Here is a 24,176-nt window from a genome sequence, read left to right as displayed (position 1 = left end):
TCTGGCCCTCCTGCTCTGTGAGTCATCCCTTTGTTCAGCATATCTACGCTGTATATGACAGACTTCATTCACTTTGTAGCTGTCTTGAGTATCAGATTGACTGCCTTGGTTTCCCAGTGCCTTGTGTTTAAGTAACTTTTATTTTATTCAATAATGGTCCCAAATGCAAGAGTAACGATACTGGTCATGCAGATATGCCAAAGAGAAGCCATAATGTTCTTCCTTCAGATGAAAAGGTGAACATTATTGACTTAAAAAGGAAAGAAAAACAATCACATGCTGAGGTTGCTAACATCTATGGAAAGAATGAATGGTCTATATGAAATCATGATAAAGGAAAAGAAATGTATGTCTGGGGAAAACCTAGAATATATAAGGTTCAGTACTATCAGCAGTTTCAAGCATCCTCTGGGGGTCTTGGAACATATCCCTGCAGATAAGGGTCTACTGTATTTAGCCACTGAAGGCTTTGGAGGGTTTCAGTCTCTTCACCACTACCATATGTCCAAACTGTTCTTACCTCAGGGCTGTATAAAGATGTTGGAAGGGTAGGCCTGGCCATTGTTTGCCAGCTCCTTTTAATAATTTTACAGTTTTGTTACTTTTCTGATATTTGATAAACCTTGTTTCCCAATGGGTTCATAGCAAACAGATTGCTACCTGATGATTTCTTGTGCCGGCCTGCGGCACAATGAACTGGGTCTTCCTGAAACAGAGAGTGGGAATGCGGGGACAAGGACGCAAAGAATGGAGCCAAGACAAGTCCTGATCAAGGCTCATTTATTGAATAAATGCAGTAGTATTTAAACATGACCAGTTGTTTACAAGGAGGAGCACAAAAGATTTACATATCAAAACGGCTCTTAAGGTTACAATAAAAACACTTAGGTGATAAATGAAGGTTACAGGTGTGACTGATTATTTGTATCATCTCTTGTGAAAGGTTTAGATTCCTCCTGCCTCTTCCCAGAATCTCCCCTAGCCTAATTGTCTGTGCCGGGAAGTCTCCATTCATATGTTTAAGTGTAAACAAAGGGAGTGACTACCTGTGGCTGCCCACAATTTCTAATGTCTCCTATATATTGACAATCAGTTTTAGCCAATCATTTATCTTCTCTGCTATCAAACTTGTTTTGATTTTAAAGGTGAAGCAAATTTTTGGTTCGAGTTAATGACTATTACATATACAATATTAGTGATAGAACCTGGACCAGACCATTTAGTGCAAATTTGTGTGACAAATTTCTAAGCTCTTCCTCAGATCCTAGGTATTTTAAGTAGTGTTATATTTATAATGCTAGTATAGCAAAAGCAATTTTGACAGCCTCCTAAAGCTATAAGAGGATTTGTAGAATTGTGAGATTTGAGTTTTATTGTATTTTTAAGTGAGACTAAGAATCGTGAAGGTAGGCTGAAGACAAACAGTAGGGAAGCAACCAATGTGAAGAAACCAAATTTGTTTCTTCCTTTTTTTCCTTTTTTAGGTTCCTTTAAAACAGGGCCGAAGTCTTATGGATTGGATTCGACTGACCAAAAGTGGAAAGGACTTAACAGGATTGAAAGGCAGGCTAATTGAAGTAACTGAAGAAGAACTTAAAAACCACAATAAAAAGGATGACTGTTGGATATGCATAAGAGGTGGGTAGAATTTATTAAACACTACAGAAAAATTTTGTCTCGGTTTTCCAATTGTTATGTGATTTTTACCCTGTATTTTTGTTGTTTGGTGATATGATTCACAATTAGATAACAAAAGCATGCCTTGTATTATTACTATTATTTTAAGATTTATTTTATTTATTTGAAAGAGTTACAGAGAGAGGTAGAGAGAGAGAGAGAGAGAGGTCTTCCATCCACTGGTTCACTCTCTAAATCACCACAGTGGCTGGAGCTGAGCCAATCTGAAGCCAGGAGCCAGTAGCTTCTTCACGTCTCCCACATAGGTGCAGGGGCCCAAGGACCTGGGCCATCCTCCACTGCTTTCCCAGGTGCATTGTCAGGGAGCTCCATTGAAAGTGGAGCAGCTGGGACTTGAACCCGCACCCATATGGGATGCCTGCGCTTCAGACCTTCTGTGCCACAGCACCAGCCCCCACATGCCTTGTATTTTTTATACATTATATCATAAATGATAATTTTGATATATATTCAATTATATTTTATAATTTTATAATTATATCATAAATGATATAATTCTGATTTAAAGTAGTATTTATTCCTTAAGTAACCATTGGTATTCTGATGCAGAAAATGGAATTTCTGAAATGAAAATTTTTTTCTAGTATTCCTGCATTACATTGCCTTTGAAAGGATATAAATATTTTCCAGGCAAGTTAATGCCAAAGTAATACAGTAAACTTACTCAGTAACTCCTAGTTTATGTAGAATAACTTTCCACCACAGAGCTTGTGCCAGAATCCTATTGGGGAAAAATTTTTTTTGAAAACTTAAAAATTGGAAAGAATTAAAGCTAAATCTACAGTTCTCATTTGTAGCATTTTTTTTTTTTGTTACATAGTAAATGAGAGCTCCTATTGAGAAATGAGCATATTGGAGGAAGTGAGCAGAGGGACAGGAAGATAAAAGCATGACCTGATGGTAGCCAAAACTATGGTGTCTAAAATAGGAGCAAAAACAAAGAAAGGCATCAAACTACAGTGAGCTTCTATAGTGATGGTCTGGAGTTATCTAGACACAATTAAATATATCTGATGCCCTCTGTTTAAAATTTACTTATTTATTTATTTTCATCAATTTAAGATTCAGAGAGGCAGAATGAGAGGGGGAGAGAGAGAAAGAGACAGAACTCACACTGTTACTGACCTAATTTGCTCACCTGTAAAGACAAAGAGACCAGTGTGCAAACCAAATGAGGTTTTCTGGGGGCTTATGGCTACAGTATGGTGGAATGAGTTTCCTCCAAGTGGCTCACCACTGGAAGCTGAACAGGTGCATTTGTGGGACTGGGAAGATGTGGTGGTTTCCCCTCAGCATATGACACTCTAGTCTGTACCTTTCTTGAAGTTCTGCATCATTCCCCTTTGCACAGCACATTTTGGTTTGCGCCTGGCTCGGTGTACTGCACAGGCATAGTTGTTTTTTTTTTATACATTACATGCTCAAAATTGGTGTTGTTTCTCATTGCTGCCACTCCAGGAAGGTCACATATTGGTTGCCCTTGACTGTTGGGCATATTTGCAGTTTGGGGAATGCTCCTTGTTCCTGATTGGTTTCGAGGTGGAGCTGGAAACATAGTCAGGTCAGGGATACAAGTCGGGTCCTAAGGGACTTGATTTAGTGAGTCCTATTTATATGCTGTTGACCATCCACTGGTTCCCTCCCCAAATGTCAGTAACAGCTCAGACAGGATGAAGGAAAAGCCAGGAACTTAAACTGGGTCTCCCACATGGGTGGCAGAAACCCAATCACTTGAGCCATCACCTACTGCTTCCCACAGTGCGTATTAGCAGAAAGCTGGAATCTGAAACATAGCCAGGAATTTAATCTAGTCACTCTGATATGGGATGTGGGCTTCCCAGTTGTGTCTTAACCACTCTACCGAATGTGCACTCCATCCTCTGTTTACAGAGGAAAGAAACTGTGTCATTTTTACTATTATACAATTATAATTTTATTGTCTAATTATGGTTTGTTGTCAGCTATCCTCATTATGCTGTATCCTGCATGAAGGCAAGGACCATGTCAGTCTGTCTGAGTACTCTGTGCTTAGTGGCTGCACAGTGAGGCCACATGTTTACTGAGTGAATACAACACTTAATTTTTAAGAAGTTTTGTTACTTAAAGAGGTATGTGGTTGTCATGGAACTGTTGATATGATACATGGAAATACCCCAGGAGACACTTCATAGGTTTCCTATGATGACCACATCAAATTTCCCAAACTGCATAGCTTAAACAACAGACATTTATGGTCTCACAGTTCTGGAGGCCAAGAGTCTAAGATCAAGGTGTTGGTGGGGTTGGTTCCACCAAAGGACTGTGAAGAAGAATCCATCCCAACCTCTCGCTTAGCCTTAGGTGGTTGTCGGCAGTCTTTGGAGTTCCTTGGCTTGTGAAACATCATCCCAATCTCATCTTCATCTTTAAATGGCATTCTCCTTGTATGCTTGTCTGTGATGAAGTTTCCACTTTTTATACAAAACACAGATCCTATTGAATGAGATCTACCCTACTCCAGTGTGACCTTATCTAATTTTTTTATCTGCAGTAACCCTATATCTAAATAAGGTCAGAATCAGAGTTACTGGTGATTAGTACTTCAGCCTACAAATTGTGGAGAAGTTAATTCAGCCCATAATAGAAACAATTAGAGCATGGAATTTTCAGTGGCAAAGGATATAGTAACTTGCAGCAGATGATAATACACTTTTCCCTGAGAGAATAACTCTGCAACTCCCAAAAGTTCCTCAGAGACACACGAATGTAGAAGTAGGATTCTATCTATTGTGAAAAGCCCCTTTTGCCATTTAATAGGAGTTTTAATACCCTCCCTGCTGCCTATCTGTTTATCATTTGCAAGTACGTAGAGCCAAGTGACCTCCCGACTGCGCTTGAGTGTGCTTGAGTGCTTTCTGGTAAGCTGAGTGACATGGAAGTCAATTCTCCAAGAGCATCCCTCAGCTAGCCTAGGCTGTAATCATTCCAGATTTCTGTTCTGCAGTAGGAAAAACACCCTTGTGTGAACCCTTCTTGTTTCAGTGAGGCATTATCCAAGTATATTATACTTTATTATTCACTGGGTGTATTGATGGGGATAACAGATTGCTTAGCCATGTTTGAAAAGTAACACGATGCTTTGCTGCTCCTTACTGTATATCTTCTGATAATGTATAGCACTTCTTCTGGTAAGGTTGCTGATTTAATTTTGAATTGTGAAAAGTTTTTGGAAATGTGTTCTACTCTGTCAACAGGAAGACTTTTCCCACCTTTGCAAGGCAACATAAATGTCTTTTTTTTCTTTCTTCTCTCAAGAAGCATGCAATTTAGACCTTGCCCTTGGTATGAAGTAAATGACTATTAGATAATAGGCTGAGTGAAGGGCCATAAAGAAAGCAATATCATATTGAAGATGGGGAAACACATGACTTATAACAATCAGGGATGCTTTTGTGGTAGAGATAAACCTTGAAGCAGGGGACAGTATTTCAACAAGAAATGGAGTAAGGGCATCATCCAAGTAGACAGAAGTATCTACATAAAGAAACAGACACAGAAAAGTCTGAGGTTAACTATTGGAAAATTGCAAGAAGACTAGAAACATTTGTTAAGTTGGATTGTGCCAGATCATGAAAGCCAGACTGAAAATGTGTTCTTCATTTAGATGGCACTGTAAGCTGTTGAAAGGATCTGGATGTGAGGATAGTGTGATCAGATATGTCTTGGAGAGTAATCTGATGGTGGGTGTAGGGAATTGAAATGGGACAAGGAAAGCATTTATCTAATCATAAAAGATCAAGTGGAAAAGGAATTGAACCAGGATGTTGACAAAGACAGTTGAAAGTAGGATGAATATGAAATGGACTGTTCAGCTGGCACTGCAGGTCAATAGGCTAATCCTCCACCTGCAGTGCTGACACCCTGGGTTCTAGTCCCGGTTGGGGCGCCGGATTCTGTCCCGGTTGCTCCTCTTCCAGTCCAGCTCTCTGCTGTGGCCTGGGAGTGCAGTGAAGGATGGCCCAAGTGCTTGGGCCTGTACCCTCATGGGAGACCAGGAGAAGCACCTATGTCTCTCTCTCTCTCTCACTGTCTAACTCTGGCTGGCAAAAAAAAAAAAAAAAAAAAAAAAAAAAGGACTGTTCATTTCTAAAATTATTCCAAATAAGAGTTAAAGAAAATATATAACTAAATGTCACTTTTTCTTCTTATCTATTCTAATTTTTTTTTTTTTTTTTTTTTGACAGGCAGAGTGGACAGTGAGAGAGAGAGAGACAGAGAGAAAGGTCTTCCTTTGCCGTTGGTTCACCCTCCAATGGCCGCTGCGGCTGGTGCACTGCGCTGATCCGATGGCAGGAGCCAGATACTTATCCTGGTCTCCCATGGGGTGCAGGGCCCAAGCACTTGGGCCATCCTCCACTGCACTCCCGGGCCATAGCAGAGAGCTGGCCTGGAAGAGGGGCAACCGGGACAGAATCCAGCGTCCCGACCGGGACGAGAACCCGGTGTGCTGGCGCTGCAAGGCGGAGGATTTAGCCTAGTGAGCCGCTGCGCCGGTCCTTATCTATTCTAATTTAACATATTATTTAGGGGCTGGCGCTGTGGCGCAGAAGGTTAATCTTCTGCTTGTGTTGCCGGCATCCCATATGGGCGCTGGTTCTAGTCCCGGCTGCTCCTCTTCCGATCCAGCTCTCTGCTATGGTCTGGGAAAGCAGTAGAGGATAGCCCAAGTCCCTGGGCCCCTGCACCCACGTGGGAGACTGGGAAGAAGCTCCTGGCTCCTAGCTTCGGATTGGCGCAGCTCCAGCCATTACAGTCATTTAGGGAGTGAACCAACGGAAGGAAGACCTTTCTCTCTGTCTCTCTCTCTCTCACTGTCTGTAACTCTACCTGTCAAATAAATTAAATAAAATCTTTTAAAAAACATTATTTAAGCTTCTTGTAAGGAGAATGTATGCCGTTAGCCTCAAATATTAATGATAATGTCTGTACCCAAGATTTTTAAAAAATCTTTTTATTTTCATTGTATTTGAAAGGCAGAGAGAGTGCTTTAATTTGCTGGTTCACTCCCCAAGCACCCTCAAAAGCCAAGGCTATGCCAGGCCAAAGCCAGAGCCTTGAATTCAACCCAGGATTCTTATGTGGATGGTAGGGACTCAGGACTTGAACCATCACCTGCTGCCTCCAGGGTGCTCATTAGCAGGAAGCTGGATCATAAGCAGAGGCAGGATTTGAACCCAGGCACTCTGATCTGGGATGTGGGTACTGTAAAGCATCATAAAGGCTATGCCAAATGCCTGTCCCTCTTGCAAGTTTTGATCAAAACTGTAGCATGGGGAAGCATGGTATCATAGTATAATTTCTTTTTTTCTTTGTAAAAACATTCATTCTTCATTTTCTAACAAATGCCTCATTTTTAGATCAAATCTGAATTCAACTGATAAGGATGAAAGAATTATAATCTCTGATAAATCTTAGAAAATATATGACTGAGTGTGCGGTTTTGTAGCTAATATTTTCAGGACTATTTTCTCTCTCTCATTTTTTTTAAAAGGATGATTTTGTTCATTTGAAAGAGAAGGAGAGACAGAGAAGTCTTCCAATCCACTGGTTCACTCCCAAAATGGCTGCATTGGCTGGAGCTGGGCCATGCTGAAGCCAGAAGCCCGGAACTTCTGGGTCTCCTGCGTGGCTGCAGGGGCCCAAACACTTAGGCCATCATCCGCTGCCCTTCTCAGGCTACTTCCTGGAAGTGGAGCAGACGGTACTTGAACTGGCTCTCATATGGGATGCTGGCATTTCAGGAGAGCCTTAATCCACTGTACCACAATGCCGACGCCCTATTTTCTCTTTTCGAGCATCGATTAGCGGTTCTGCTGCATGCTCATGTGTGCTGAGGTCAGTCACATTCCTAAAAATGATGGTGAAAAAGACCACTTGACTGTCAGTAGGCTGCAAAATGTGAAACTACATTGTAGGCATTGGCCTGGAATGGTTTCTAAAACAGATCTCTGGAGTTTGTGGTTTGATAATTTTCACTATTTTCTGTAAAGTACATAACTTTATTGTAGTACAATAGTAGTTAATTGGAGCCGGCGCCGCGGCTCACTAGGCTAATCCTCTGCCTTGTGGCGCCGGCACACCGGGTTCTAGTCCCGGTCGGGGCACCGGATTCTGTCCCGGTTGCCCCTCTTCCAGGCCAGCTCTCTGCTGTGGCCCGGGAGTGCAGTGGAGGATGGCCCAAGTGCTTGGGCCCTGCACCACATGGGAGACCAGGAAAAGCACCTGGCTCCTGCCATCGGATCAGCGTGGTGTGCTGGCCGCAGCGCGCGGGCCACGGTGGCCATTGGAGGGTGAACCAACGGCAAAGGAAGACCTTTCTCTCTGTCTCTCTCTCTCACTGTCCACTCTGCCTGTCAAAAAAAAAAAAAAAAAAAAATAATTGGAATTTTGAAGGGATGGTTTGGGGAAGTGTTTTGCTTTTCAAAATCTTTGTTGAATTTACCATTCATTCATGCTTTTATAGTTTTCTCCTTTATTATTTCTCTCCTCTGAGAAGAAGTGAGGTGATTTACAAACATGAAGTTTTGAAAAGCAAACATTTAAATCATTTATCCCATTGGCACAGGCAAAGAATTCTTGGGAAAGACCCCAGAGGCAGAAGCAGTCAAAGCCAGAATTAACAAATGGGATTACACCAAATTGATTAGCTTCTGTACTGCAAAAGAAACACTCAGGAAAGTAAAGAGGCAGCTGACAGAATGGGAGAAATTATTTGCAAACTATGCAACTGATAAAGGATTAATAACCAGAATATATAAAGAGCTCAGGAAACTCAAAAACAACAAAACAAACAACCCAGTTAAGAAATGGTCAAAGGATTTAAACAGATATTTTTCAAAAGAGGAAATCCAAATGGCAATAGACACATGAAAAAATACTCAAGATCACTAGCCATCAGGGAAATGCAAATCAAAACCACAATGAGGTTTTATCTCACTCCAGTTAGAATGGCTTTCATACAGAAATCAACAATGCTGGCAAGGATGTAGGGAAAGAGTACCCTAATCCACTGTTGGTGGGAATGTAAACTGGTAAAGCCACTATGGAAGACAATATGGAGATACCTCAGAAATCTGAGTATAGACCTACCAGTGACCCAGCCATCCCACTCCTGGGAATTTACCCAAGGGCAATGAAATCAGCATATGAAAGAATTATCTGCACCCCTATGTGTATTGCAGCTCAATTCATTAAAGCTAAAACATGGAATCAACCCAAATGCCCTTCAACTGAAGACTGGATAAATAAAATATGGGATATGTACACCATGGAATACTACACAGAAATCTGGTCACTTAAAAAAAGTGGATGAATTTGGAAACATCATACTAGTGACATAAGCCAGTCCCAAAGGGACAAATACCATATGTTCTCTCTGACTTATGATCACTAATAGAGCACCTAAAAGGCAGTCTGTAGAGTGAAATTGACACTTTGAGAAACAGTGACTTGAATAGCCCTTGTTTTGACTTGAGGAAGTTTTTTTTTTTTTTTCATATTATTTGTTGAACTCTGAACATAGTTAAACATATATGTATAAAGTCAGTTGATAATAGATCTTAGTAAAAAATAAAAGTGGGAATAAGAGAGGGAGGAAGAAGAGGAGTAGGAGGGTGGGCACTTTGGGAAGAATCAGCGTGTTCCTAAAGTTGTAATTATGAAGTGCGTGAAGTTTGTAACGGTAAAGCTGTATAGTTCTGCATGCATTCCTGTGGACTCACTTCTAAGGGTACAGTTTAAAAACTTGCCATGGGTCCCCAAAGCCCCTTAAGCTTGGTGGTAAAAATACCATCATAAGTGTTAAAGTGGTCATATGGATAGGACTAAGTGTCTGGTAATAATAATAGATATAATTAAATAAGAGTGAATGCTTCAACATGGGAAGGAGTCCATACAACAGACTCACACAATGACAATTGCTTTAAATAGTACTCTGACCTCAGAATTAGTTGTAAGGCATTCTGGTCTGACTGAAAAGCCCATTTGAGCATTTCAGGCATAGAAAGCCAGAACACCGAGGCAAAAAATGTCCTACAAGAAGGACCTTGGTAGGTGAGACCCTAATGCAAAGAAGTGGACATTAAAGAAGGAGGTTCTTTTCTCTGAAGGGAAGAGAGAGAGAACTTCCACTTTGCTTATGGCCTTGTCTAAATACTGACGGAGTTTGTGGGTTCCAAAGGCTTCCATAGCCTAGGCAGCTCATGTCAAGAGCCTCAGGTGATTACTGATATCATATATAAGAGTATTAATTGTTAAATTTACAACTGGAGTCACTGTGTACTAACTTCCCATGCAGGACCTCTGCCCTCAAAGAGCTGTATTATAATTATGTCTAAATGCTCACAAAAGATGTATCATTCTTTGGTGCTTCTTTAAAGTTATTAAGTTTCTAAAAAAAATGTGAAATTAACTTCAGTTAATTAACTTCAGATGCAGTGACTTTGAATAGTCCTTGTCTTGATTGTTGAGGAACAGTTTTTTGTGTGTGTGCAAATTGTGGAACTCTTTACTTAGCATAGAGTTGGTCTTCTGTGTAAAAAGGTAATTTAAAATGGATCTTAGTGGAAAATGTGACTGGGAATGGGAGAGGGAGGAGGAGGAGTGGTCGGAGTGTGGGTGAGAAGGTGGGTATGGTGAGAAGAATCACTACATTCCAAAAGTTGTACTTATGAAATGCATGAAGTTTGTATTCCTTAAATGAAGGATTGCTTTGGGGGGAAGAAAATAAATCACTTATTCATGAGAGCTCTGAAGAGCTTAGATCAGGCTGTATGGTATATTTTATTTCAGTATGTAACCAGTGTTAGTACTGATTTATTATGTGATGAAATCGTCATGTGGCAGTGTGGTATAGCCTATGATCTTAGTGAGGGTGAGGGATATGTGTGGCCTGATACTCAGTGATGGTATACTTAAATAAACAGTATTTTGAAAAAGTTGATTACAGTCAAAGGATTGATGGCTCTCTTTTTAAAAATTTGTCAGATTAGGTACTCCAAATAGTATTTAATGTACTTCATTTATGATTTAGAAATAAAAACACTTTGATTTCTTTCTTTTTTTTTTCACTTATTTGAGATGCAGAGTTACAGACAGAAGGAGAGACAGAGAGAGAAGTGCTATAAAGTGTCTTTCACAGTATAGTGTCATGTATTTCATATTTTTGTGTCTCTGTTGGTGATTTTGCTGTTTGAAATGGCTGTCAAGGATACTGAAGTGCTGACATAAGAATGCTTATGGTATGCTTTATGGAGAAAATAGGTATTACATAAGAGTTACAGTGCTGATGACTCTGAGTTCAGTGTTCATGAATCAATAATATACAGGTACCAAATAAGATACCTTTAAACAGAAGCACATTAAACCAGGTTATTTAATGATTGGTTGGCAAAAATTTTGTGTCAAGAGGGTTACAAGAAACAGAATGTATGTTTTTCCCTTAGGTGTAATAGTTCAGTAGCCTCTGGTAGCTACCATTATACTTTTAACTTCTATATCACCTTTTTCTTTAGATTCTACAAATGAGTGGGATCACATTGTACGTGCCTATCTGAGTCTGACTTGTTTTATTAAACATAAAGATCTTCACTTCCATCCATGTTGATGCAAATGACAGGATTTTTAAAAAATTTTTTCAGACTGACTAGTATTCCGTTGTGTTCTATATTTTCCTTATCATTCATCAGTTGATGAACATTTAAATTGTTTCCGTTTTTTAGATATTGTGAATTCTGCTGTAATAAGCATGATGGAGCAAATAATTTTTTGACATCTAATTTTGTTTCCTTTAAATATACAGTAAAGGGATTGCTGTATCATATAGTGGTTCTATTTTTAATTTTTTAAGGAATTTCTGTGTTAATTTCCACAATGGCTGAACTAATTTATGTCAGCAGTGTACAAGAGTTCCTTTTTCTGTACATCCTCATCCTCCTCAGCACTTACTTTTGTTGTTTTGTTAATACATCCTCACTGGAGTGAGGTGGTATCTTACTGTGGTTTTTTTTTTTTTTTTAAGATTTATTTATTTATTTATTTGAAAGGCAGAATTACAGAGAGGCAGAGGCAGAGAGAGAGAGAGAGAGAGAGAGAAATGTCCTCCATCTGGTTTTTCATTCCCTAGATGGCTACAATGGCTGGAGCTGCATCTATCCAAAGCCAGGAGCCAGGAGCTTCTTCCGGGTCTCCCACATGGGTGCAGGGGCCCAAGGATCTGGGCCATCTTTTACTGCTTTCCCAGGCCATAGCTGGATTGGAAGTTGAGCAGCGGGGACTTGAACTGGTGCCCATTTTGGATGCCAGCACTGCAGGTGGCAGCTTCACCCACTACGTCACAGTGCTGGCCACCCTTACTGTGGTTTTGATTTGTAGTTCTTTGATGATTAGTGGTGTTGCCCATATTTTCATGGTGCTCTTGGCCATTTGTGAGTCTTTGAAAACTGTCTATTTAGATCTATTACCCACTTTAAGTGGATTATTTGTGTCATTGCTATTGAGTTGTTTGAGTTTCTAATATGTTCTGGTTATTAACAGCTTCTCAAATGTATAGTTTGCAAATACTTTCTCTCATTCTGTAGGTTTTCTGTTTGTTGATTTTTTCCTTTGCTGTAAGAAGCTTTTTATTTTGATGCAATCCCATTTGCCTTTTTGCTGTTGTTTCCTGTGCTTTTGGGGTATTATCCAAGATTTATTTGCTGATCCAGTATTCTGACATGTTTCCTCTATCTTTCTCTGGTAGTTTTCATAATTTCGGTTCTTATATTTAGGTGTTTAATCCATTTTAGTTGATTTTTTTGGTACATGGTAAGAAATAAGGTCTAGTTTCATTCTTTTGCATTGATATCTAATTTTATCAGCCTCGTTGTTGAAAAGATTGTCCTTTCCCCCGAGCATGTTTTTAGTGCTTTCGTCAAAGAGCAGTTAGTTGGCTGTAGATATGTAGGTTTACTTCTAGGCCCTCAGTTGTCTTCCATTGGTCTATGTGTCTGTTTTTATTCCAATACTACTTTATTTGCTATAGCTTTGTAGTATATTTTTTAAAAAAGATTTATTTATTTTCCTTGAAAGTCACAGTTACACAGAGAGGAGAGGCAGAAAGAGAGAGAGAGGTCTTCCATCTGCTGGTTCACTCCCTAGTTGACCGCAACGGCTGGAGCTGCGCTGGTCCGAAGCCAGGAGCCAGGAGCTTCCTCCGGGTCTCCCGTGTTGGTGCAGGGGCCCAAGGACCTGGACCATCCTCCATTGCTTTCCCAGGCCACAGCAGAGAGCTGGACAGGAAGTAGAGCAGCCGGGTCCTGAACCGGTGCCCATATGGAATGCCGGCGCTTCAGGCCAGGGTGTTAACCCGCTGTTCCACAGCGCCGGCCCCTGTAGTATATTTTGAATTTAAGGTAATATATTACTTCCTGCTTTGTTCATTTTGCTTGAGATTGTTTTGGCTATATTATTTATTTTGTGGTTGTGTACCATTTTCAGAATTTTTTTCTGGTTTTGTGAAGAATGTTTTTTTTTTTTTTTTCTTTGACAGGCAGAGTGGATAGTGAGAGAGAGAGAGAGAGAAAGGTCTTCCTTTTGCCATTGGTTGGCCGGCGCACCGCGCTGATCCGATGGCAGGAGCCAGGTACTTATCCTGGTCTCCCATGGGGTGCAGGGCCCAAGCACTTGGGCCATCCTCCACTGCACTCCCGGGCCATAGCAGAGAGCTGGCCTGGAAGAGGGGCAACCGGGACAGAATCCGGCGCCCCGACCGGGACTAGAACCCGGTGTGCTGGCGCTGCAAGGCGGAGGATTAGCCTAGTGAGCCGCGGCGCCGGCTGTGAAGAATGTTTTGATAGGAATTGCATTGAATCTGTAGGTCATTTTAGATACTGTGGACATTTTAATGATATTGTTCCTTGTATTCCATAAGCATGGGATATCTTTGCATTTATTTGTATCCTCTTCAGTTTCTTTCATTAATGTATTATACTTTTTTATTGTAGAGATCTTCTACTTTACTTAAATTTATTTGTGGTTTTTAAAAAGATTTTAGTAGCTATTGGAAACATTTGGACTGCTTTTTTGATTTCTTTTTCAGATAATTCACTGTATAGAATGACACTACTGATTTTTCCATGTTTTGTATCATGCAATTTTGCTGAAATTTTTTTTTCTAATAGTTTTTGGTAGAATCTTTGCAGTTTTTTATATATAAAGTCATGTCAAATGCAAACGTTGGTAGTGTGATTTCCTCCTTTCTAATTTAGATGTTCTTTAATTCTTTCTCTTGATTAATTGCTCTGTTTTAGGATTAATTGAATGAAAAGTGGTAAAAGTGGACATCCTTATCTTGTTCCAGATCTTAGAATGCCTTTAGCATTTATCCATTCAATATGATATTAGCTGTTGGCTTGTCATATATGGAATTTATTATATTGAGGTACCTTTTCTTTCTTTTTTTTATTTTTAAGATTTATTTGTTTCAAAAGCAGAGTGACAGAGAGTGAGACATAGAGAAATCTTCATCCCAGATTCATTCTCAGAATGGCCACAACTGCCAAGGCTGGGCCAGGCGGGGCCAGGCTAGGCCAGGCTAAAGCCAGGAGCCAGAAACTCCATCCAGATAATTCACAAGGGTAGCAGGAACTCAAGTGCTTGAGCTGTTGTGTGCTGCCTTCCCAGGTGCAATAGCAGGCAGCTGGATTGGGAACAGAGTAAACTGGGACTAGAGTTAATACTCTCCAGTATAGGATATGGGAATCCCAAGTGTCAGCTTAACGTGCTGTGCCACAACACCTGCATTAAGATAACTTCTTTCTATTCCTAACTTGTCCTGAAGTTTTTTTTTTTTTAATTAAGAATGGATTTATCAAATGCTTTTCTGCATTTTTGGAGATGATAATATGTTCCTTGTCTCTCATTTTGTTGATATAATGTATCATATTTATTGATTTGTATGTGTGGAATCATCTTTGTATCCCTAGGATGGATTCCCAAGTTGGTCACAGTGAATAATATTTTTAATGTTGTGTTTGGTTTGGTTTCTATTATTTTGTTCACCAGAGATACTGTCCTGCCATATTCTTTGTGTGTGTGTGTGTGTGTGTTGTTTCCTTGTCTGGTTTTAGTATCAGGGTAATATTGGTCTTGGAAAATGAGTTTGAAAGAGTCTCCCCTCTTTTTTTGGGGCGGGGGGGAGATGGGATAATTTAAGAAGAATTGGTATTAGTTTTCTTTTAAATGTGTGGTAGAATTCAGCAGAGAAGCCGTCTGATCCTGGGCTTTTCTTTACTGGGAGAATTTTTTTTACTAATCCATTATTGTTTCTAGTTATTGGTCTGTTGGGTATTCTGTTTATTCATGATTCAGTCTTGGTAAGGTGTAGGTGTCTAGGAATTTGTCTACTTCTTCTGAGTTATCGAATTTGTTGGCATATAGTTGTTCTTAATTATTTCTCTTCCTGGAGCTGGCATTGTGGCATAGCAGGTCAAGTTGCCACCTGTAATGTTGGCATCCTGTATGTGCACCAGTTTGCGGCATGGCTGTTCTACTTTGGAACCAGCTTACTGCTAATGGCCTGGGAAGGCAGTGGATGATGACTCAAGTATTTGGGCTTCTGCCTCCTGGATGAAGCTCCTGGCTTTTTGCTTTGGCTTTGCCTAGCGCTAACCACTGTGGCCATCTGAGGAGTGAACTAGCAGATGGAAGATCTCTCTCTCTGTTTCTGCCTCTGTCTCTCTCTAACTCTGACTTTCAAAATAAATAGACCTTTTTTTATTTATTTTATTTTATTAATGAACATAAATTTCCAAAGTACAGCTTATGGATTACAATAGCTTCCCCCCCCCATAACTTCCCTCCCACCCACAACACTCCCCTCTCCCACTCCCTCTCCCCTTCCATTCACATCAAGATTAATTTTCAATTATCTTTATATGCAGAAGATCAATTTAGCATATATTAAGTAAAGATTTCCACAGTTTACACCCACACAGAAACACAAAGTATAAAATACTATTTGAGTACTAGTTATAGCATTAATTAAACACCTAAGAGTAATTGTATATTAATCACAGAGTTCAACCAATAGTTTTAAGTAGAACATAAAAAATACTAAAAGGGTAAAGTATTAAGTTCTTTTTTTTTGTTATATAGTTTTTTTTATTTAATAAATGTGAATTTACAAAGTGCAACTTGTGTATTGTTGTGGCTCCCCCCCCCCAAACCTACGTCCCTCCCTCCCGTGGCCCTCCCCTCTCCCACTCCCTCTCCCATCCTGCCCTTCAACTAAGCAAGGATTTCAACAGGCTGCACTCACACAACTGCACAAGGTATAGGGTATTGTTCGACTAGTAGTGTTGTTTTTAAGTTTCATAGTAAAACACATTAAGGAGATCCTATGTGGGGAGCATGTACCCAATGACTCCCGTTGTTGATTAACAATTGGCACTCTTATTTATGACGTCAGCAATCACCCGAGACTCTTGCTATGAACTGTATAGGCTGTGGAAGCCCCTTGAGTTCACCGACTCTGAACTTGTTTAGTCAAGGCCATATCACAGTGGAGGTTCCTTCCTCCCTTCAGAGAAAGGTGCCTCTCTCCTTGATGGCCTGTTCCTTCTGCTGGGGTCTTGCCCACCAGGATCTTTCATTTAGATTGTTTTTTGCCACCGTGTCATGGCTTTCCATGCCTGTGAGACTCTCATGGACATAAACCTTTTTAAAGAAAAAAACCCTCTCATCCATTGTATGTCTGTGGTTTCAGTTGTAATGTTTCTTTTCCTTCTCTTGAGTGTGTTTATTTGAGCCATCTCTCTTTTTTTTTTAAAGTCTAGCTGAGTTTATCAGTTTTACTTATCTTTTTGAAGAATTGGTTCTTCATTTCATTGATTTTTTTTAGTTAATATTTTGAGCTCTAGCTTATTTTTCGTTAATTGAAAGGCAGAGAGACACAGAGAGTAAGGGAAGAGGAGGGAGGGAGAGAGAGAAAAAAAGAAATTGGAATGAAGGAGAGAGAGAGGGAGAGAGAATGAGAGATTGGTCTTCTATTTACTAGTTCATTCTCTAAATGCCCACAAGAGCCAGGGCTGGGCCAGGCTGAAGCCAGGAGCGTGAATGTTAATCAATCTGGGTCTCTAGCTTGGGTGTCAGGGCCCCCATACGTCAGTCACCAGTTGATGCCTCCCAAATGCACATTAGCAGGAAGCTGTATCAGAAGCAAAGCCAGGACTTGAACTCAGTTACTATGAAATGGGGTGCTGGTTTTCCAAGCAGCTTCTTCACTTTTGTTCCAAATGCCAATACCTTTATTATTTCTTTACTTCTACTAATTTTGAGCTTGGTTTGGTCTTGTTTTTCTAGCTCCTTGAGATAGAGCAATAGGTTGTTCATTTGAGATCTGTTTTTTTGATGTAGGCATTTTATTGCTGTCAGCTCCCTTCTTAGTATTGCTTTTGCTGTGTTCTATCCATTTTGATATGTTGTGTTTTCATTTTCATTTGTTTCAAGACATTCTTTAGTTTCCTTTTTATTTTTTCCCTAAATCCGTTGGTTGTTGTAGTTTCCAAAGTTTTTTTTCTTATTTATTTATTTGTAGTTTTAATGCATTGTGACCAGAGAAGATACATGATTTGATTTCAGTTTTAAACATAGTGTGACCTACCATATGATCTGTCCTGAAGAAAATTCCATGTACTTTTGAGGAGAATTTATATTTTGCAGCTGTTGCATGGAATCTTCTGTATACATCTGTTGGGTTCAAGTTGTCTAGGATTCATTTTGGTGATTTTCTGTCTGCATGATCTACACATTGCTGAAAGTTAGGTATTAAAGTCCCCTACTGCTTTTATATTGCAGTCTACCTCTGCTTCTAGGTCTGCTAATTTTTTTAAAGGTTTTATTTGAAAGAGTGACAGAGAAAGAGAGCAAGCAAAAGAGCTGTTTTCTATGCTGGTTCATTCCCGGGATGCCTTCAACAGTCAGTGCTTGACCAGGCTGAAGCCAGGAGCCAGAAATCCTTTTGAGTTTCTTGCATGGATGGCAGGAAGTTGGGCCATCATCTGCTGTCACCAGGTACATTAGCAGGAAATTGGATGGGAAGCAGAGGCAAGACTGTATCCAGGCACTCCGATATGGGATGCAGGCATCTAAAGCAGTGAAATAGCCAGCTGCACAGCTGTATTACAACACCCACCCAGGTCTATAAATACTTCCTTTATATCTGTAGTTTTTCTGAAATTGGGTACACATATATTTATAAGTGTTAGTTCCTCTGGCTGAATTGTCATGCCTTTTCATTATATAATGATCTTCTTTATACTGCTTTTTATTTAAAGTCTTATTTTATCTGCTATAAGACTACTACTGCTTTCTTTTTTATTTTGCATGTAATAACTTAAACTGTTCCTTCAGTTTCAGTCTATGTGTATCCTTAGAAATAAAGTGAGATTCATCTGATAAGCTTATTTTTTAAAAAAGAATTATTTATTTATTTGAAAGCCAGAGTTAGAGAGAGAAAGAGAGAGAGAGAGAGAGAGAGAGAGAGAAAGAAATCTTCCATGTGCTGGTTCACTCCCCAAATGATCTCAACAGCTGGAGCTGGGCTGGTCCAAATCCAGGAGCTTCTTCTGGGTCTTCTTTGTGGGTTCAGGGGCCCAATGACCTGGCCAGGTAGGAGCTGTAGCTAGGAGCTCAACTACTTGGGCCATTACTGCTACCTTTTAGGGTACACATTAGCAGGAAACTGGACTGAGGAGCAGAGCTGGGATTTGAACTCAGGCACTCCAGTAAAGATGCAGGTGTCCTAAGTGGTGTCTTAACTGCTGTGCCAAATGCCTACCTCCTCACATTTTGATTTTTTGATTTCCTACTTTACATCTTCCGTATTATGTATCTTTTAATATATTAACAAAGTTATTCTTTTTTTTTATCTTTTATTTAATGAATATAAATTTCCAAAGTACGACTCATGGGTTACAATGGCTTCCCCCCCACCCCATACCGTCCCTCCCACCAACAACCCTCCCCTTTCCCACTCCCTCTCCCCTTCCATTCACATCAAGATTCATTTTCGATTATCTTAATATACAGAAGATCAGCTTAGTATACCTTAAGTAAGGATTTCAACAGTTTGCTCCCACACAGAAACATAAAGTGAAAAATAATAGATGATTTTTTTTTTAATGATGATGAAATCAGATCAGACCTATTGTCATGTTTAATCCCAGTGAGAGTCAAGTTGGGAATTGATAATTTCTTTTTTTTTTTTTTTTTTTTTTTTTTACAGAAGATCAGTTTAGTGTACATTAAGTAAAGATTTCAATCGTTTGCACCCCCATAGAAACACAAAGTGAAATATACTGTTTGAGTACTCGTTATAGCATTAAGCCTCAATGTACAGCACATTAAGGACAGAGATCCTACATGAGGAGTAAGTGCACAGTGACTCCTGTTGCTGACTCCACAAATTGACACTCCTGTTTATGGCATCAGTAATCTCCCTATGCACCAGTCATGAGTTTCCAAGGCTATGGAAGCCCCCTGAGTTCTCCGACTCTTATCTTGTTTAGACACGGTCATAGTCAAAGTGGAGGTTCTCTCCTCCCTTCAGAGAAAGGCACCTCCCTCAACAAAGTTATTCTTAATTGTTCTGTTTTTCAGTCTTCATACTAAAGATATGAGTGGGCCAGCGCCGCGGCTCAATAGGCTAATCCTCTGTCTGCGGCACCAGCACCCCAGGTTCTAGTCCCTTTCAGGGCGCCGGATTCTGTCCCACTTGCTCCTCTTCCAGTCCAGCTCTCTGCTGTGGCCAGGGAGTGCAGTGGAGGATGGCCCAAGCACTTGGGCCCTGCACTTGGGAGACCAGGAGAAGCACCTGGCTCCTGGCTTTGGATCAGCGTGGTGCGCCAGCCGCAGCGGCCATTGGAGGGTGAACCAACGGAAAAGGAAGACCTTTCTCTCTGTCTCTCTCTCTCTCACTTTCTACTCTGCCTGTCCAAAAAAAAAAAAAAAAAAAAAAAAAAAAAAAAAAAGATATGAATGGTCTGCATATAATGTTTATGATGCTAGAATATCCTGAATTTTTATGGCTATTCACTAGCAAGTTTTCTACTTTCAGGTGTTTCCTTCTTTCTTGTTAGCCTCTCTCTTTGTTTGAAGAACACCTTTTAGCATTTTTTGCAGAACAGGTTGTGTTAGTGATAAATTCTCTCAGCTTTTGTTGGTCTGAGAATGTTTCTATCTCTCCTTCATATTTAAAGGATAACTTTGCTGAGAACAGTATTTTTTGTTGACAGTCTTTTTCCTTGCAATACTGTGAAAGTGTCATTGCACTCCCTCCTGGCCTGAATTTTTTTGCTTAGAAGTCTGCAGTCAGGTAAATTGAGACACCTTTATGTGCTGTTGTTTCTTTTTTCTTGAAACTTGGAGAAATCTCTCATTGCATTTAACTCTGGAGAGCTTGATTCTAATATATCATGGGCTAGCTTTGGGTGAGTCTTTTTTTTTTTTTTTTTTTTTTTTTTTTTTTTTAAGATTTATTTATTTGAAAGGCAGAGTTACAGAGAGGCAGAGGCAGAGACAGAGAGAGTTCTTCCATCCAATGGTTCACTCCCCAAATGGCTACAATGGCCAGAGCTGTGCCAATCCAAAAGCAGGAGCCAGGCCTTCCCATGCAGGTGCAGGGGCCCAAGGACTTGGGCCATCTTTTACTTTTTTCCCAGACCATAGCAGAAAGCTGGATTGGAAGTGGAGCAGCTTGGACTCTAACCGGTGACCCTTTGGGATGCTGGCACTGCAGGCGGTGGCTTTACCTGCTACACCACAGTGCTGGCCCCAGATTTTGGTGAGTCTTAATGTGATATTTGACCTTTCTGTACCTGAATTTTCTAAGTTTGGGAAGTTTTTGTTGTTATCTACTACTTGAATATGCTTTTTGCCTCTTTAGCCTTCTCAGGTTCTTTTTGAACTCCAGTTACTTGACTATTTGCTCTTTTAATGCTATCTCATAGTTCTCATAAACTTTCTTTCTTCTTCTTTTTTTTAAATCCCCCGATTGTATATTTTTTTTCTGTTTGATCTATTCTGCTCTTGTTACCTTCTATCAAATTTAGCTTTCTCTTACTGTGTTTTTTAGATCATGATTTTTAAAAAATGACATCTATTTCTTGGTTAAGTTTCTGTTAGAGGATTGAAGCATTGCTCTGTGCTTTCCTGAAGCTGGTTTAGTGTCCTTAAGACAGCTGTTTTGAGTTCCCCAATAATTTGAAGGTATCAGTTGCTGTATATATGGTCAGTTTCTAACAGGTTTTGTTTTTGTTTTTCATTAGGAAAAGCCATGGTTCTCTGGAAATTTTTAATGCTTTTTGGTGTATAGTGTGATTAAGCATTAAGCAATTATATATTTTTCAAGTCTTTATTTGTGCCTATTTTTCCAGAAGTTCCAAGCAGTCTGTATTTCCTTTGAACACTTCCATATAGCATCCAAAGTCTAGGTAAGCCATCAAATCGTCTCTTGGTGTATCTTTTTCACTGCTTCAGCGCTAGAGTCTATTCAGCCCAAGTTTGCCCTAAAACTGTAGTTAGTGGGGCCTGTGCTGTTAATCCTCCACCTGGGGCATCAGCATCCCATATGGGTGCTGGTTCTAGTTCAGGCTGCTCCACTTCTGATCCAGCTTTCTGCCATGGCCTGGGAAAGCACTAGAAGATGGCCCAGGTACTTGGGCCCCTGCACCTATGTGAGAGACCAGGAAGAAGCACCTGGCTCCTGGCTTCGGATTGGCACAGCTCCTACTTTTGTGACCATTTGGAGAGTGAACCAGCAGATGGAAGACCTCCCTCTGTCTCTCCCCCTTGTCTGTAACTCTACCTCTCAAATAAATTAAAAAAAAAAAAAAAAAAACCACATAAAAACTGCAGTTGGTGTATTTTTTTGAATGAACTGAGGTAGTATTTAAAAAAAGTTCTACATCTCTGCAAGCCTGTATCTAATGCGGGGATGCCTTGTCTGTAGTCAGTGATACATGATCAGGTCATGTAATTCTGCTTAGCTCTGGTTTTCACTGTGGAGAGACCAGCCCCATGCTCCATTGCAGTGGCTTGGCACCTACCTCCCTTTTCTCACCCCAATGAATAATTACTTTCTTTCTGTTTTGCTGCCTGGAGTTGGAGAAGTACTCTGAGCAGTTTTCATCGCCACCAGTACTACAATGCTAGGTCTCACCTGGAGCCCGCAGCCCACTGAGACCAGCAAACGAAGGGCCACAGTACTATGGGATCCCTTTTACTCAGTTGGACTTGCAGCAGATACTGCAGCAGCCAGCAGCATGTGATACTCTCTGGGATATAAATCTAATTGGTCTTTGGTACCAGGTAGGTCCAGAGGCTCAGAGACTGTTACGATCTACCCAGTATTGGGTTTTACCAGTCCAGCACTGATTAGCAAGGCACAGTCCTATATTCACTTTTGTGTTCTCTCTCAGCAGCTGGTGTCTTGTTCCTTGCTAGCAACTCAAGGTAGGGAGAGGGGTTGTAGAGGCTGTCATTTGGCTGCCCAGGTTTACCTTAATCTGGGTGGCATTTGAGTCTTCTAGCTGCAGGTAGCTGTGCAGTACTATACTGAGGATGTGCACCACTCACATGTGGCTGGTGGTGATGCAGGTTGAAACACAAATGTGTCTCACTGAGATGCAGGTTTCCATCTGATGGTAGGGCAAGTGCCTGGGGATTGGGCCTTTAGGCTGCATCTGGTGCTAGGTCTCACCACAACAGGACTGGCACTGAGCTCCAATTTAAAGTCCTAAGCTCACTTTCCTGCCCTGCTCCCCAGAGGCTAGAATCTTGCTCTTTGTTGTCTGCCTTAGGTTCGGGCATGGTGATACAGACATGCCTTAGCTGCTGGCTGATCTGTGGGTGCTAGCCTGAGGGCAAGGGCCTTTGATCTTGTCCAGCACGAGGTTTCTCTGTGATGGGCCTAGTACTAGGTTTCAAAACTGAGATCTGAACTTAGTACCCTTTTTCCCCAAACAAGATTTTTCTACTCATTGTGCTGTTTGGAACTGGGGAAGGGGTATTGCTGGCAACTTTCCTTCCTGCCTTCTTCAGTGCATCTTTTTATTGTACTGAGGTCAAGCCCTGAGGTCTCTTGCTTGGCTTCCTTAGCTCTTGTAGAAGCAGTTTGATGAATGAATTTATTGTTATATTGGTGTCTGTTGAGAGGTGACTACTTGAGCATCCTACTTAGCTGCTGTCTTGCTCCATTCCACAAACCAACTTTTTACAGGTATGCTTCCCATCATTTGTTGTTGATCTCACCCATAGATTTTCGGGTTGCCTATTCCACGACACTATTGCAAGTAATCTAGTCTTTGTTGATTTTATCTGTTTTACTGACATCTAAGTTTATTTGGTTTCTCTTACTTTCATTCTCTGTCTCCGAAATGGTCATTTACTCTTCCTCCTCCTTCTTGTTTCTTGTTTCTTAACGTTTCCTCTCCATCCCATTAATTGAAAATCCAGAAAAATAGAGGAAAATCCATTGAAAATAGAGGAAAAACAAAAACAAAACAAACAGCAACAATCAAAGCACAAGTGGTCCAGGGTCTCATCTGCCCTTGACTGTGCTGCAGTGCTTCACAGACTTCATACAGCAGTCTGAAGTTTCTAAGAAATATGTAGGCATATTTTAATTTTCTCTTGTGTCAGATTTTGAAAGTTGTGCTTTGCAGTGATTTTGTTAATTTCATCTCAGCTATCAAGTATGCTATCTTCAAGTTGTGCACGGTTTTTTCTTATTATCTCTTGAATGCCATTGGGTGCCATGGTATACCCTAAACTCTCTCTCATTCCTGATGATGCTAATTTTTGGTTTGTCTCTTTTTCTTGGTCAGTCTTACTAGGAACTTAAAATTTTACTAGCTTTTTCAAAGAAATTAATTTTGGTTTTGCTTTTCTTGATTACTTGTTTATTTTACTAATTTTTACTCTTTATTGAAGAGGTAGGTATTTTAAGATGATTTTCATCCAACTTTGGCATCATTGTATTTCTGGTAATAATTAGCTGTAACTCTAATATTCTTAGTTAATGCCTGAATTACTTGGTAACGCCAAATCCAGTATTGTGATTTCTTTCTTCCTTCCTTCCTTTCTTTTTTTTTTTTTTTTTTTTTCTTTTTTAACCTCTTGTTTCAACCTTTGTTTTAGGTAAGATCTGTGTACCTGAGCTCCAGGAGCTGAGCTTTCTTGGTGCTTTTGTGACTTCCCCAGGGACAGACATCCTCTGCTTCTGACTTAGTACAGGATGTAGAATGCAAGTAAGTTTCTTGCTTCTCCCCCCATGACAGTTAACCTTATATCAGTAAGGGAAGTGGGAGAGGCCAGGACAAAGGATCAATTTTCTTGCCTCTTTTCTAGTGCTAGGATTACTGTTTTGTATGAGTGCAGCATCTGGCATGAGTTTTCTGTCC

At 40.3% G+C, this 24,176-nt stretch overlaps 1 protein-coding gene across 4 annotated transcripts in view; it reads left to right on the top strand.

Moving 5' to 3' along the window:
• CYB5R4 (cytochrome b5 reductase 4) overlaps positions 1 to 24,176 on the top strand; it is a 189,966-nt gene that overhangs the window by 10,100 nt on the left and 155,690 nt on the right. For all 4 annotated transcript variants that reach the window (XM_008263160.5, XM_089332946.1, XM_070073823.2 and 1 more), the window contains one exon: positions 1,485 to 1,638. In XM_008263160.5, the coding sequence (XP_008261382.1) occupies positions 1,485 to 1,638 (154 nt within the window). The remainder of the gene's footprint in view (positions 1 to 1,484; positions 1,639 to 24,176) is intronic.

This window comes from Oryctolagus cuniculus, chromosome 5 (genome assembly GCF_051225735.1).
Source record: "Oryctolagus cuniculus isolate XC-2025 breed Fujian yellow rabbit chromosome 5, ASM5122573v1, whole genome shotgun sequence".
NCBI classification, from domain to species: domain Eukaryota; kingdom Metazoa; phylum Chordata; class Mammalia; order Lagomorpha; family Leporidae; genus Oryctolagus; species Oryctolagus cuniculus.
The sequence above is the reverse complement of the archived record's forward strand: the minus strand, read 5'-3'. Positions and strand labels throughout refer to the sequence as shown.